The sequence below is a fragment of the Neomonachus schauinslandi genome, chromosome 1 (genome assembly GCF_002201575.2).
Source record: "Neomonachus schauinslandi chromosome 1, ASM220157v2, whole genome shotgun sequence".
Classification (NCBI taxonomy): Eukaryota; Metazoa; Chordata; class Mammalia; order Carnivora; family Phocidae; genus Neomonachus; species Neomonachus schauinslandi.
The window spans coordinates 120,872,195-120,886,839 of NC_058403.1; the positions used below are offsets into that span (position 1 = coordinate 120,872,195).

A 14,645-nucleotide genomic window follows, 5' to 3' on the forward strand; every position below is an offset into this window, starting at 1 on the left:
GGGAGAGGGAGAAGCAGGCTTCCTGCTTGTGCAGGGAGGCCAATGTGGGGCTTGATCTCAGGACCCTGGGATCATGACCTGAGCCAAAGGCAGATGCTTAATGACTGAGCCACCCAGGCGCCCCATGTTACTTCTTTTTAACAGATGAGAAAATTAAGGCTCAAGGGATTTTAAACAATTTGTCAAAGGTTACAAAATTACTAAGTGAAGGAGCCAGATTCAAATCCAGGTCTTTCAGACTATATACTTGATGTCATTTTTTCATTTTACCAGTCTAAGCAAGAAAGCAGTCATGATAGGACATCTCTAGTACCCTTTGTTTATCAAAGTATTGTGGTGCCCTAAATATGTAACTTTCCATTGATTTTTTTTTTCTTTAAAGAAGGAGTTTTCTAGTCTTAGATCCTTCCATGCTGTTGAGATATAAAGAGCAATTTGCTGTTGGTATTGTTACTTTTATTGGACTTATAGATGGGATTGAAATAAGGAAGTGAGATTATAGTTTAGATTATCTAAAAAGGACCCTTTGAGCACCATAAGAGACAGAGTTTTGCTTTTAAATTGGGAGGAATTTCTAATACCACTGTGTAAAAAGTAGAATTATTTTGGAATAGGTAGCAAGTTTTTTAGTCAAGCACATACACATAGGCAATACTGCATAGATAAGAGGAATGGATGATTGTGAACTCTACCAGAGGAACATAAACCCAGAGGGATCTGGTTTACACCCCCCCGCCCAGGAACCCCCACTGTTTGTATATAAAGTTTTATTTGCACACAGCCACAACCCATTTGATTACATACTGTCTGTGACTGCTTTTATGCTGTAACTGCAGAATTGAGTAGTCTGCAATGCCTAAAATATTTACTATCTGGCTTAATCTCCAAAAGTTTGCTGACCTTTCCTATAAAGTAAACCCCTGCAAAAATGATTTTACTTGATTTATCCCATAAAAACAGGGGAGACTTTCCAAGCTTAGGCTAGTAACTCATTGGTTCTTTCCAAGGTTAGGACGTAGGCTACAAAGTGGTCTCCTTTGCTAAAAGCAGATTTAGACCATATGAGGAGTCATGTTCAGTTATGAAAGGCTGAACTAAAAATTTTGTCTTTAAAGTTCTGATGCCTACAGGGGAGCCTGGGTGGCTCAATTGGTTAAGCGCCCGACTCTTGATTTTGGCTCAGGTTATGATCTCAGAGTTGTGAGATCAAGCCCTGTGTCGGGCTCTGCGCTGGACATGGAGCCTCCTTAAGATTCTTTCTCTCCCTCTGCCTGCCGCACCCCTCCTCCTGCTCTCTCTCTCAAAAAAAAAATTAAATAGTAAAGTTCTGATGCCTACAAGCCAGGTCCAGGGACACAGAGTGGATCTCACAGGACCACCCAAAAGGGTCCTTGGCTTCATGCAGGACAGAAATTTACCAGGAGTCAGCAGGAGGTGAAAGCAGAGTTTATTAAAGATATAGGGAGAGCAGATACAGATGGACTGTCCCGGACACTTGGAAAGGAAATAAGCATGAGTCTCGTCTTTGTTTAGGGTCTGGGGGGTTTTATTGAGGACGATGGTCTGGCCTGTGTCCTCTCAGGTATCCAGGAACCAGTTAGAATAAGGACAAGGCCCAGGTGTCCATCATAAGTCACTTATTCCTTGAAGCCAGGGTCTTGGCTTTGAGATGCTTAGCTCCAGTGGTTTAGATATTACCTGTTGTGCTGGAAGACTCCAAAGATACTAACTTTGTCCCTTACAAGGAGGACATGCATTAAGGCAAATGTAGGGCAGAGGTGCAGTTCCTAGCAAGAATAGAAGCAGGAAAAAAAGCAAAAGGAACAAAACAGCTTTTACTTTCATGGGGTCCCTTTGGCTTGCCTCAGTTCCATCAGCCGAATTAAAAACCCCAATCCTTTTCTCTAGCTTTTTTATTTTACCCATTCTATTCAAATGTAAAGCACATTTAGCTTCAAATGAAGTTCATTGTGACCTCAGGCAAAGGGAGGAAACCACATGTGGGAGTGCTAGAAATAAACCTAGCGTCTCTCTTATGGGAAGCAACAAGTGTCTTAACAAAAAGGAACTTGTCTGTTCAGTGAGATCTCTGCTGACTTTGTGTACTCTGACCCCATGTTTTTAAAATATGTAGAACTTTAATTCTTTAGGGTTAATTTCTAAATGAATACCTTTTTCTCACCAAACTTTGTTTTACTGTTTCTATAAATATGTGTGTTCCAGTGTTCCTATTGTTTTTCTTTTGGCCAGCTGTTAAGGTTAAACTCGGTCGCGTAGCATACACTCTGCTAACTTCAATCTTGAATCTTCAGGTACCTTCTATACTTTATTACTTTGACCAGAATATTTTAGTACTTGTAAGAGTGCCATGTTAACATGAATGAAAGTGTGTATTTCTCATTTTCATTTTTCTCTGATGTCTCAAAAATACTATTGGTATCTTCCATGTTAAGTTAGAACATCTGTAAGCCGTCATTATGTTAGAACACTCTGACCTCATTCAGTCAACAGATAATAGGTATTCAGCCTTTTCTGTCAAGTCTCATAGGTTGTCTATATGTAAATCTATGTGACCTTTAGTAGTTTTTTGTTTTTTTTTTTAAAGATTTTATTTATTTATTTGAGAGAGAATGAGAGACAGAGAGCCTGAGAGGGAAGAGGGTCAGAGGGAGAAGCAGACCCCCTGTTGAGCAGGGAGCCCGATGCGGGACTCGATCCCGGGACTCCAGGATCATGACCTGAGCCGAAGGCAGTCGCTTAACCAACTGAGCCACCCAGGCGCCCCTGACCTTTAGTAGTTTTGACAGTCCTCTTCCACCCCCTGAATTTTGGACAGCTGTCTTCATTGTGACTTTACATCTGACTTACATTAATGGGATTTACTTCCCTTTTAAGAGTGCTAATGAACAGTTCTGTAATGACACTGGTATAGTAATCTTGGAAGGATTAAGGAAGAAGATGGAAGCAATGCAAACGTTAGGTAAAGGGATTATATTTTCCTCCTTTGGAAGGAGGTCTGGCCTGTGTCCTCTCAGGTATCCAGGAACCAGTTAGAATACCAGTTAGAGTACCACTCTGATTTGGGTCGATGAGTCAGAATCAAGGCCAGAGAAAATTGTCTATATACCCATTGAGAGTAGGGTTATGGGGGCTGCCATCCCCTCTGCTGTAGAATTTATATTTTGATTCCTGTTTAGTGGAAAGGTAACAAATTGCTCCTTGTGTCAGAGAGTGTGAGAAAGGAAGGGAAATATTACCAGTTGTTGTTCCAGCCTTTATAAGAAGTGTGGAAATCGAGTGCAAATCGGGCCCATGTAAGATGGTCAGGGCTCCAGGAGTTTGCCCCCAGCTTGACTTCTGTCAAACTGTCTGTCTGACAAGGATGTTTTTTCCTTCCCGTTGTGAGAGTTTCATCCTCGAGACACTGACTGCTTTTATCAGTGCATGCTTTTGAAGAGGAAGGTGTTGGATTTTTGCCCAGTTTGGCTGCAAGTGAGGTGGGAGGAGAAGCAGGAAAGTGAGCCAAAGTGCAGTTAAACCATACACTGTTTACCTCACATGTGTTGTGTCACGAGAAGGACAGGGATGTTGGGAAAGCTTCCATGCTCCAAGCTACCTTTCTTACTGAAAGGTAACTTTTTAAAAGGAGGAAAAAAAATTAATAATGCAGCTGTAAATCAGTCTATTGGTGTATCAGGCTGCCAGCATGTAGTTTGGCAGTTCTACTCCCAGTCTTACTTAGTTAAACCAGGAAAGTGCCTAAAAAAGGCATAAAATATAATTGAATTCTTGGTTGTATGGAAGTTTAGGGATTATTTAATGAAACTTGGCTCTTTTATTAGGTTGTTACAGTAATGCATTCATACGTTTTCCCAACTCAGGCGCGCGTGCGTATGCACACGTGCACAAACACACACACACACCTTTCATAAAATCCTTCAAAGCTTTCTCAGTGCCTTTAAGAGAATGACAGAAGTCCTTATATGACCTGTAGGGCCCTGCATAGTCTTTCCAACACTGTTTCTTGTCCTCACCTTGCTTTTGTATTGCCCCTTATATTTTCCTCCAGCCCTGCTGTCCTTCCTCCTCATAGAGATCTTTCTTAACTCTTGACATGTTCTCATGGCAGTTCTCATTCGTACAAAGATCACATGCACGTTGTGCATTTCTGCCTTGTCTGTTCAGTGAGAGCAAGGACAGCTTTCTTTGTTTGTTTGTTTGTTCCTTTCTGTATCACCGGCAGCAAACACAGTGCATGGCACATGGCTTTACCCATGTATTTGTTGAGTCCTGGAATCCCATCCATTACATTTTCTGTAGTCACCTTTCATTTGAACTTCCCATTCTAGTTTGGAGTTGCTATAAGGATAACACAGTTTTTACAAAACTGAAGAAAATATTTACAACCAAAGGAAGAAAAGGATAATGTTAATATTTAAAGAAGTAATATAAGTCACTAAGGAAAATATTTTAGAACCCTAATAGGGAAAGAATGTGAATACCTAAGTCATAAAAGAAAATCGTCTTAAAATGACTAAAAGAGACATGAGAAAATTTTTATTTTCATTAGGGATCGTATAAATGAAATTCAAAGCAAAATGCTACCTATCAATTCAGCAAAAATTATTTTACACAAGAGCAGCCTGAGAGGCCTGTTATATAGTCAGTGACTCTAGAGACTGTTGGGTTTAAAAGATAATTTTAGAGCCACACAGGCCTAGTTTTAAGTCTTAGATCTTATGGTTAGTTAAATGTATGGCCTTTTGCAAATTACTTTTGTTTCTCATTTGTAAAACTGGGAACTTACCTTATAGGGATTTTTGTTATTAAATTTGTTCATTCAGAAATATTTACTGAGTGTCTGCTTTGTGTCAGGCACATTCTCAGGCACTAAGGATACAGCAGGGAACAAAACAGCCCTGCCTGGTGGAACTTCTATCCTAATGGTGGAGAGGGAGACAGTAAAGAAACAAATAAAATGTACATGATGTCTGGATAGTGTTGAGGGCTATAGAGGAAAATTGAAACAGGGAAGAGATAGCAAGTGTTGTGTCACAGATAGTTTTGTAATTTTAAATAGGATTATCAGGAATTTCTCACTGAGACAGAAACATTTCAGCAAAGACTTCAAAGAAATAAGGGAGTAAGTCAAGTAGAGGTCTTGGGGAAAGATGTTCTAGGCAGAGAAAATGGAGTGAGGGAATGTTGTACCTGATATGTTTGAGGAAAGCAAGGAAGCCAGTGTAGTAGGAATAAAGTGAACAAGGGGAGGATACGAGGAGAGGTGAAGGGCCTTGTGAGCTATGGCAAGCATGTTGGCTTTCACCCTAAGGTGGGAAGCCAGTGCAGAGATTTTGATGGGGGGGAGTGACATAATATGCATACTTTTTAAATGGATTATATTGCTGTTGCATTTAAAACAGACTATGATGTGGAAGCAGGGAGACTAGTAAGGAAACTTGAAGAATTGAGTAAGGGTTGATGGTAACTTGGTCTAGGGTAGGAGCTGGAGGAAGAGGGGAGGCAGAGAAGTCTTAAGTACATATTTTCAGGATAGGTAAATGCTGGTCATGAGAGAAAGAGTCAAAGGTGACCGTAAGATTGTGGGCTTGAACAGCTAGAAGGATGGAGTTGCCATTCATTAAGCAAGGTAATGTGTAAAGTGCTCAGCCTGCTGTGTGGCACCTATTAGGTGCTCTATAAAGGGTGGTTCCCTTCTCCAAAATTTAGAATAAAAATAAAAGACTTTTCTTTTATCTGATACACTTCTGTCCATCTACACAAACAAATAGAATATTTCACCAGAATAACTAGATAACAAATTACACATTTGGCTGGTACATTGGAGTTCTGGTAAACTACTTCATCTGTTGGCCAAGAGGTTTACCCCCCAACAGAAAATAAAACTTGTATTTTTCCATATGACAATAATACAAAAATAGCAAGGGTATCAATAGTAATAAAACTTTTTAAAAATCGAAGAAGAGGGGCGCCTGGGTGGCTCAGTCGTTAGGCGTCTGCCTTCGGCTCAGGTCATGATCCCAGGGTCCTGAGATCGAGCCTCACATTGGGCTCCCTGCTCGGCGGGAAGCCTGCTTCTCCCTCTCCCACTCCCCCTGCTTGTGTTCCCTCTCTCTCTGTGTCTCTGTCAAATAAATAAAATCTTAAAAAAAAAATCAAAGAAGAAACTCACTCTGTGAAAGTTTCATTTTATGGATAACATATACATGTGACTATGCCCATTTTTTCCCCTTTCAGGATGCTGCCTTATGGCTGTTTAGCGACAGGAGACCGCTCTGGCCTCATTGAAGTTGTGAGCACCTCTGAAACAATTGCTGACATTCAGCTGAACAGTAGCAATGTGGCTGCTGCAGCAGCCTTCAACAAAGATGCCCTTCTGAACTGGCTTAAAGAATACAATTCTGGGTTAGTTTGTTTATCATTCTTCTAAACAAACAGCCAAACAAGTAATAACTGTTCTTTCAAGTAGAATCATCAGTGTCCTAGAGGAAATGTTAGTGTTATTTATTGCTTTATTTCAGGTTAGGTCAGAATGACAAATAGGCCTTCCTAAAGTCTCACAGATGGAGCATTAAATTCTGCTTTATCTAGATCAAATTCAGAGCCTTGTAGGAGGTACAATCTTAGAATTTATGAATTTTTAAAATGATTTTTTGAATATGTCAACTTCTGTAATTACATGAATATATGAACCTAGTAAGTTTTCAGTAGATTTTTACAATAGAAGTAAATGAGTTTGTAGACTGTGATTGCTCCAAATTAAAAAAAACACAGGGCTGGGAATTGTGTTATTAATGGTTACTATGTTGGGAAAGCCCTAATCATAGATAATTAAGGAATTTCACAGTGAGGAGAAAACACTGCAAGTATTTTTGGCTAAAGACTTAAAAGTCGGATTTATATTTGATCGTTGGCAAAACAGAAGGACTTGGAGAATTAGTTTTCAGATTTCAGTCTTAAGACCTTGTCTCTAAAGGGTCTGTATTACTAACTTCTAATTTAAGTCAGTGATTTTAAGTGTTGAAACTGTAATACTTAACTCTTAAATATGGAATTGTAGTGTTAGGTCAAAACTGACCAAAAAATGTTCTAAAGCCCAGCATCAGCCAGCAAAGCTGATGATCTCCTCTTATTATTATGCAGTTGAACTTACTCCCAACACCAGTGAAGCTCAGTCCCCAGGACACAGCAGTTTGAATGGCTGAGGTCCATTTATCTGATGTCTTTGAGTCTTCCTGCTGACTCCTTTCTGCCCTGCTTCTGCAGTGTTCACCCTCCCTCTCTTGGCTGATCCAGAATGTTCTGCTCATAGGGTTTTGGCAGCTCTGTGTTGCCTTTCTACTCACAATTAAAAAGGAAGCAGAAGTGTGAATTGGGTCTCATCCTATACTTTTGGAGACTGAAAACCTTTGTTGCTTCTTTTTTTAATTAATTAATTAATTTATTTATTTATTTATTTCTCTTTTTTTAGGGATGACCTAGACCGAGCCATTGAGGAGTTTACCTTGTCCTGTGCCGGCTACTGTGTAGCTTCTTATGTCCTTGGGATTGGTGATAGACACAGTGACAACATCATGGTCAAAAAAACCGGCCAGGTGAGCTGCTCCCCAGAGTCTGCCAAGGGCCTCAGTGATGCTATTGCTTACATACAGCACAATCTCTTGTGCAATTCAGGCAGATTCTTTAGTGATTCTTGGAGTCGTGTCTTGTGCTTTCCTTTTATTTCCCATCCCTTGTTTCACATACCATCTGCTTCATATATTCATTGGTTTGTTTGCTTGAAGTTAGGTGATAAGCACTTATCTAATGTTTGAGAAGTTATTGCAGTTGTTTAAAATGACATATTCTTTCAATATAAGATTTGGGGAAAGGGGCACCTGGAGGGTGCAAGTTGGTTGAGCGTCTGACTCTTGGTTTCACCTCAGGCCATGGTCTTAGGGTCGTGGGATTAAGTCCCACTTCAGGCCCTGCACTCAGTGGGGAGTCTGCTTGGGACTCTCTCTCCTTCTCCTCTGCCCCTCTACCCCAGACTCTCTGTCTCTCAAATGAATAAATAAATCTTTAAAAAAAAAAAAAAAGATTTGGGGAAGAATTAATGAAGAGGGTCCTAGGACACTAAGCCAAGGGAAAAAAAGCTTTGTCAAGGAAGAAGATGGGCATAAAAGGAAATGTAGTCATAGTGTACTATTGGCACATAGCTTAGCTTTGAAATGTATTTACATAGCCTGAACAGTGTAAACCCACTGAGTATTGATTTAACCAGAAATTATAATATACTGTGCCTCATTGTATAGTATTACATTAGCACAAAGTACTGAGTCTTTACCTTCCATAATTTACTTCAAAACTAGGAGGTAAAAAATAAGTATAAACATACCATTTTAGAAAAAATGGAGGAAAAACCCATGAAAGAGTGGGGAGAAGTTACCTCTAAATAGTAAATAGTAGTAGCACTCAGGGTGTTGAGGGGGCTGCTGGGGCAAGACTGTACTTTCTTGTTTGTTTCCGTATGTAGAAATATTGACCAAAATAGTAGTTTGATATGTAGAACTATTTGACTTTTTAAAATCAGACATGTTTATTATTTGGATGCATTTTTCTTTTTGTTTTTTGTTTCTTTTTTTTTTACTTTTACTTTCTAAAGATTTGTGTTTCCCACTGGGTAAATGCAGTTTAATATCAGGTCTGGGTTATTATTGAGTATAAAAGATCTACGAGTGTTATTTAAACACTCTTCCCAAGTGACCCAATAGCCTTTGGAAAGAGAAAAGGGCATAGGGCGGAGGGAAGCTCATCGGTGGGGCCACGAGCTGAGTGCTTTGTGTCACTCTACCCCATGTCCCCTGGGAAGGTCTGAGACTAGGGCCATAAGGCGGCCCTAACAGGGTCCTCCCTGAGTGTCGGGGAGGTGAGTTCCCAGAGAAAAGAGAAAAGGGCTAATGAACATTTTGTAATGTATGTAATTATCAAATCACTATGCTGTACACCTGAAACTAATACAATATTGTGTATCAACTATATGTCAATAAAAAGAGTGAGAAAAGGGCTCAGTTGAGGATCAGTGTAGTGGTGGGGGTCAAGGACTGCTGAGATCTTAAACCTTTCTCTTTGGAAACAAGAGAAATTAAGTCCCATTTGTTTTCCAGCTCTTCCACATTGACTTTGGACATATTCTTGGAAATTTCAAGTCTAAATTTGGCATTAAAAGAGAACGGGTGCCTTTTATTCTTACCTATGATTTCATTCATGTGATTCAACAAGGAAAAACAGGAAACACAGAGAAGTTTGGCCGGTGAGTATTGCCCTCATGTCAAGGATAAACATATCTGACATTTTCTCATCTGACTAGCTGGACTAGCATTTCTTAGCTGAGATATTTAGATCAGGGAAATAGTCTGCTAACTGGGAGCTTTTGGGGAATTTGCCTGTCAGATTCATGTTCTGGTTCAGAGAGGAGGAACAGAATCTAGAAATTTGAAATAAATTACTGTGTTTTATTCCAATAGCACACCACTTTTTATCTGTCTTAAGACATTTCATAATGAGATGCTGAGAGGGACAGGCATTTTGCTGTTATTCTAAGGGAGCCAGGGTTCAGAACTTTGTAATCTCTGATCTAGTCCTCACTACTTGTAGGTTTCCAAGCATATTACTTGTCTTCTTGTTTGTTTCTTCATCTTAAAATAGGGACAAAAATAGTTAAATTTTAGGGCTATTTTGGAGCACCTGGGTGGCTCAGTCAGTTAAGCCTCTGACTCTTGATTTTGGCTCAGGTCATGATCTCAGTTTTGTGGGCTCAATCCCCATGTCAGGGGCTCCATGCTCAGCGAGGAGTCTGCTCCTCTCCTCCTCTCTCTGCCCCTCCCCAAGCTCGCTGTCTCTCTCTAAAATAAAATTTTTTTGAAAATTTAGAGCTATTATGATAATTAGAGTTGTTGTATTATGTGACCAATTCATACTATATGCTTGCCAAATGATTGCTGTTAACCATTCCTAGTTCTGCCTGAGTTTCTGCAGAATATACCTCTGGGTGTTCATTTTTCCTTTTGGCAAAATTAGGGAGATAGCATTGGATGGTCCTCTTGAATATCTTTAAGAGGAGAGAGAGGGAAAGCAAGATGATAATGGAGGTGCAGTGCAAAAGCATCGATACTGACTTGGGGGGAAATCAAAGAAATTAGTCTCTGGAGTTAGACTACAAATCTAGAATCTGCAAATATGTTCAGAAGTCCTCATGAAACTAGTTTTTGGGTCTCAGAATTAAAAAGCACAGAGTAAGTGTTAAATAGCCTTTTCTTAGAATTTCAATTTAGTGTGTGTTTATTTTATTTATTTTTAAAAGATATTTATTTATTTATTTGAGAGAGAAACAGCATGAGAGGGGAGAGGGTCAGAGGGAGAAGCAGGCTCCCCGCCGAGCTGGGAACCCGATGCGGGACTCGATCCCAGGACTCTGGGATCATGACCTGAGCAGAAGGCAGTCGCTTAACCAGCTGAGCCACCCAGGTGCCCAGTGTGTGTGATTTTAGACAGCTAGATTTAGCCTATGTAAATTTTATTTTTGGAACAATTTTTTATTTATTTATTTATTTTAAAGATTTTATTTATTTTTTGACAGACAGCGAGAGAGGGGATACAAGCAGGGGGAGTGGGAGAGGGAGAAGCAGGCTTCCCGCCGGGCAGGGAGCCTGATGTGGGGCTCGATCCCAGGACCCTGGGATCATGACCCGAGCTGAAGGCAGACGCTTAACGACTGAGCCACCCAGGCGCCCCTGGAACAATTTTTAAAGAGTTTTAAAAATCAGAAATGAACCTTTAGTTCAGGAGAAATTTTCCAGCTCTTACAGAAAGTTTAGATATGTCTGTCTTGTTTTCTTTTGTGAAATTGCTCTCTTCTCTGATATCATGTTCTTGTGATTTGTTGCATCAACTGAAGCTTCCGCCAGTGTTGTGAGGATGCATATCTGATTTTACGACGGCACGGGAATCTCTTCATCACTCTTTTTGCACTGATGTTGACTGCAGGGCTTCCTGAGCTCACATCAGTCAAGGATATACAGTATCTTAAGGTACAAACCCCTTTTCTTTGTATATTGGACTTTGTAGGCATGAAGCTCAGCTATACCTACCTATTTCATTCAGATGTTCAAAGGGAATGGAACAAAGCCATTTCCTGTTAGACTATTCTTACCCAGGAGTGGTAGTGACAAGCAGCTGAGTAATTGTCTTGCAGTAATCATAAATTTCATCTTCAAAAACCCTTTGGCAGAGATTATATTATCACCCTACCTTTTGTCATTTTCTATCCTGCAAAAGGCATTTAAATAAGAACACGAGACACACAGCTTAATGGTGGCTGGGGAGGCATGGCTGAGATTTTGACATTTGCATGTCACTGTGGAGGATATATAAAATCAGATTTTTTTCCCTTTCATTTTTAGGACTCTCTTGCCTTAGGGAAGAGTGAAGAAGAAGCACTCAAGCAATTTAAGCAAAAATTTGATGAGGCACTCAGGGAAAGCTGGACTACTAAAGTGAACTGGATGGCCCACACAGTTCGGAAAGACTACAGATCTTAATGATCAGCCTTTGCTCCTAATGTATTTGTTGGTTTTGTTTAGTTTTCAGTTTGCACTTGCACTAAATTGAACATGACCCTGCCAGAGATGTTATAAAGGGAATGAAATCCTGGAACTCAGTTAAATTAAGAACAAGGCATCCCACAGAACCTAATCTGAACAATCCCCGATGACCACCCTCTGCTTTATTGAATGCTTCCAAGATTCATCATGAAAACTCCCAACATAATGGATAATCATTTCCTGCTGACTTTGCACGCCGAAGAATGCTACTAGAGATTATTTTCTGTCTTCTTCTTCTTCTTCTTTTTTTTTAAGTATTTGGTACTTTTCCAGAAAGGTGTAAATACTTCCTTTTGTATTGTGACCAAGTGTTATCACTCAGCCAACTTATCCACACCTGGGGACTGGTAGTTGTTCTTAGTTTCCAAATGAGGCTTAAAAGAAAGGTATCTTTCTTCCCTTTTTAAATTACATCAACTATAAATTATAACATAATTTGAAATTATGGTTATTTTTCAAAGGAAATCTTGAAAGCTGTGGAAAGATTAACTCTTTTGTTGATATTTATCTACTATGACAGCATCATTCCTACCAGACTTGGTGAAAATCTGCTCGTGAGGCAAATATAATATATATGCTGCATATATATTTATAAAATTTCTAGTGGGAGTTCTATATAAAAAGACATTTCTTTGTTTTTTTCCGTCTGTGTTTTAAAGTTTTACAAAAAGCAGAGCTTTTCCCTAAGTTACTTTTTTAGTTAACTATATGAGATCCAGTTCTTCCAGTTGCTTCTGTAGTGAGGCACATAGTAATTTCAGTTTTTACATGGTATCTATGAAAGAGTTCACTTCATAGAGCATAATACTTGAGCAAACGCATCCAAGACAGAAAGCAAATGAAAAGAAACTATTTATGGAATCCTCTCCAGACCTAAAATTCAGTATTTTAGTAAAATGCCAGCTGTTCTTACTGTATTTATTAAAACTTATAATAATGTGATTTTTTTCAAGGATATTAGTTCAGATTGAAATGGTTTCATGCCACATGGAATTCTTTAATTTATTTGTTGAGGTACCATACATTTAGGGTGCTAGATGGCCAATAATGTTAACATGTGCAATAAGAACTACTGGTTTGAATGTGTAAATGGATGCTCTTTCTGAGTACTGGCAATATCCAGCAAAACTACTGCTTTTTCTCCAAAGACTTTTGGGAGCTCTCAATCCTCAGTGACATGAGAAAGAGAACCGAGTATTTACCCTGTGACTGAGTTTTCTATAGGAATTTTATTAAAGATTGTTTAATTTTGTTGTTTTCCTTCATGTTCTCAGTCAAATAAATGGGTGAGCTGGTTTCAGCTGCTCTTGGGACGTGTGGGCTGCTTCTTTGTGGACAGCACAGGCCTTTAGATCTCAGCACTGAGACTCTAAGAAATGGTCAATAAATAAATCAATCTGAGAAGTAGGCTGAGGCTCATGGTCTCTTCTCTGACTTCTCTCTCTGCTTCCCAGCCCCAGCAGGCAGTGTGGGAGGCCTCTTGGACTTCGGTCGGAGCCTGAAGCTCATCAAGTTTTCATATCTTTTCGAGGTACCCTGAGACTGGGGAGAATGCCCCTTCAGTGACTCAATACCCAAGCCGAGGCCAGACTATAGCCACTTTGTAGCTCTCTTCCATGGGGCAGATGTTCAGAACAAGTCATAGTTTCTTAGAAAATAAGTCAGCTAAGGATGGAGATTGACCTCTGAACTGACCATTCCCAGGGCTGGTCCAGACTCAGTGAGAATTCTAGGAATAGGACTCTGGAAGGATAGATTTGTTCAAGGATCTTTGTCCAGTAGCAGTCTACCTTTACATGCACTAGGTCTCGCAGGTCAGGGGTTTGGAGACTGGTGAACATTGCCAGCACCACTATTTCTAGAGTCTCCTCAGCCCCTAGGGAGCCTTGGTAAATATATGCCAAGTCAGTGAATGTGAATGTCAAGAGTAAGAAAGGGAAATGAACCTCCCTGGATAGTCCTGGGCCTGAGCCCAGGATGGCCCTGTACTCCTCTCCACGGTCTCTGCCATAAGCCCCTCAAAGATAACTAGGACACTGTGACACAGTAGGCCTCTGTAGCTGCTGACCACTCCTAACAGGTGCTCCTTACATACTTACTGAATTGCATATTTCTGATTCTCAGGTTCTGGCAGAGCCAGAGAAGAGGAGGTAGAAGGCAGAGGAAAGCAGTCTAAAGGTCTGGGTTGCAGGATGAGCTTGTTGCATGGGGGCTGGTTATCTAGTACCTTGGCTGTTAAGTGCTCTGGTCAATAATAAATCTTAGCCCAAAACACTTGGCTCCTTGTCTTTTGGTCCTTTCCCAAGTTTATCCAAAACAGTGTTTTGGAAACCCTATGCATTTCCATACTTGAGGGCAGCCTCTGTGTCTGCCTGGGTCTGGGTAGACAAAGGATGCCTTTGTTGAACAAGTAATTCCTGAGTATTAACCTCATATGTCTATAGGCAGACACTGGGCTGCAGAGACGAGTATTTGCAATCCAGTTCTTCCTCTGTGACCCGTGAGTAAGATATTTTATTTCTCAGGGTCTGAGCATCCTAGTTTGTAAAGTGGGACTGATAATAACTGCCCTACTCATTTCTGTGTGGTGGGGAGAGGCTAGGTTAAGACCTTGAATGAGAACATAGGCTGAGTCCCAGTTCAGAGGCAAACTCCTTCCTTTCCCTGCTTCCCCCACTTGAAAGCCACTAAAAGGAATCTCAGGGAAGGAAAGCCCCTTCCAGAGCTCTGTCCCTACCTCCTGTCTGAGAAGGTCTGCGGTGTCTTCTCAGTTCTGCCTTGTCCAGCCCATAGCCCTATTAGCACCAGACCAGTCAGGCACCCTGTAATGCAGAGGTCACTTGTGTACAGAAGGTAAAAGACTGGTCCATGGGGTGGAGAGCAGAGAGGGACCATGCCATGTGACCCTGACTGTTGGGAATGGGCAGCTTTTCAAAAAGGAGGGGGCAAGTGCTAGGGTTTCTTGGAGCAGAGGGCCTCTGG

At 40.5% G+C, this 14,645-nt stretch overlaps 1 protein-coding gene across 4 annotated transcripts in view; it reads left to right on the top strand.

Moving 5' to 3' along the window:
* Window positions 1–14,045, top strand: part of PIK3CB (phosphatidylinositol-4,5-bisphosphate 3-kinase catalytic subunit beta) — a 201,697-nt gene extending 187,652 nt beyond the window's left edge. For all 4 annotated transcript variants that reach the window (XM_044920373.1, XM_044920370.1, XM_044920377.1 and 1 more), the window contains 5 exons: window positions 6,259–6,426; window positions 7,493–7,616; window positions 9,168–9,313; window positions 10,958–11,090; window positions 11,463–14,045. In XM_044920373.1, the coding sequence (XP_044776308.1) occupies window positions 6,259–6,426; window positions 7,493–7,616; window positions 9,168–9,313; window positions 10,958–11,090; window positions 11,463–11,600 (709 nt within the window). In that variant the 3' untranslated portion in view covers window positions 11,601–14,045. The remainder of the gene's footprint in view (window positions 1–6,258; window positions 6,427–7,492; window positions 7,617–9,167; window positions 9,314–10,957; window positions 11,091–11,462) is intronic.
* The last annotated feature ends 600 nt before the right edge of the window (window positions 14,046–14,645 follow it).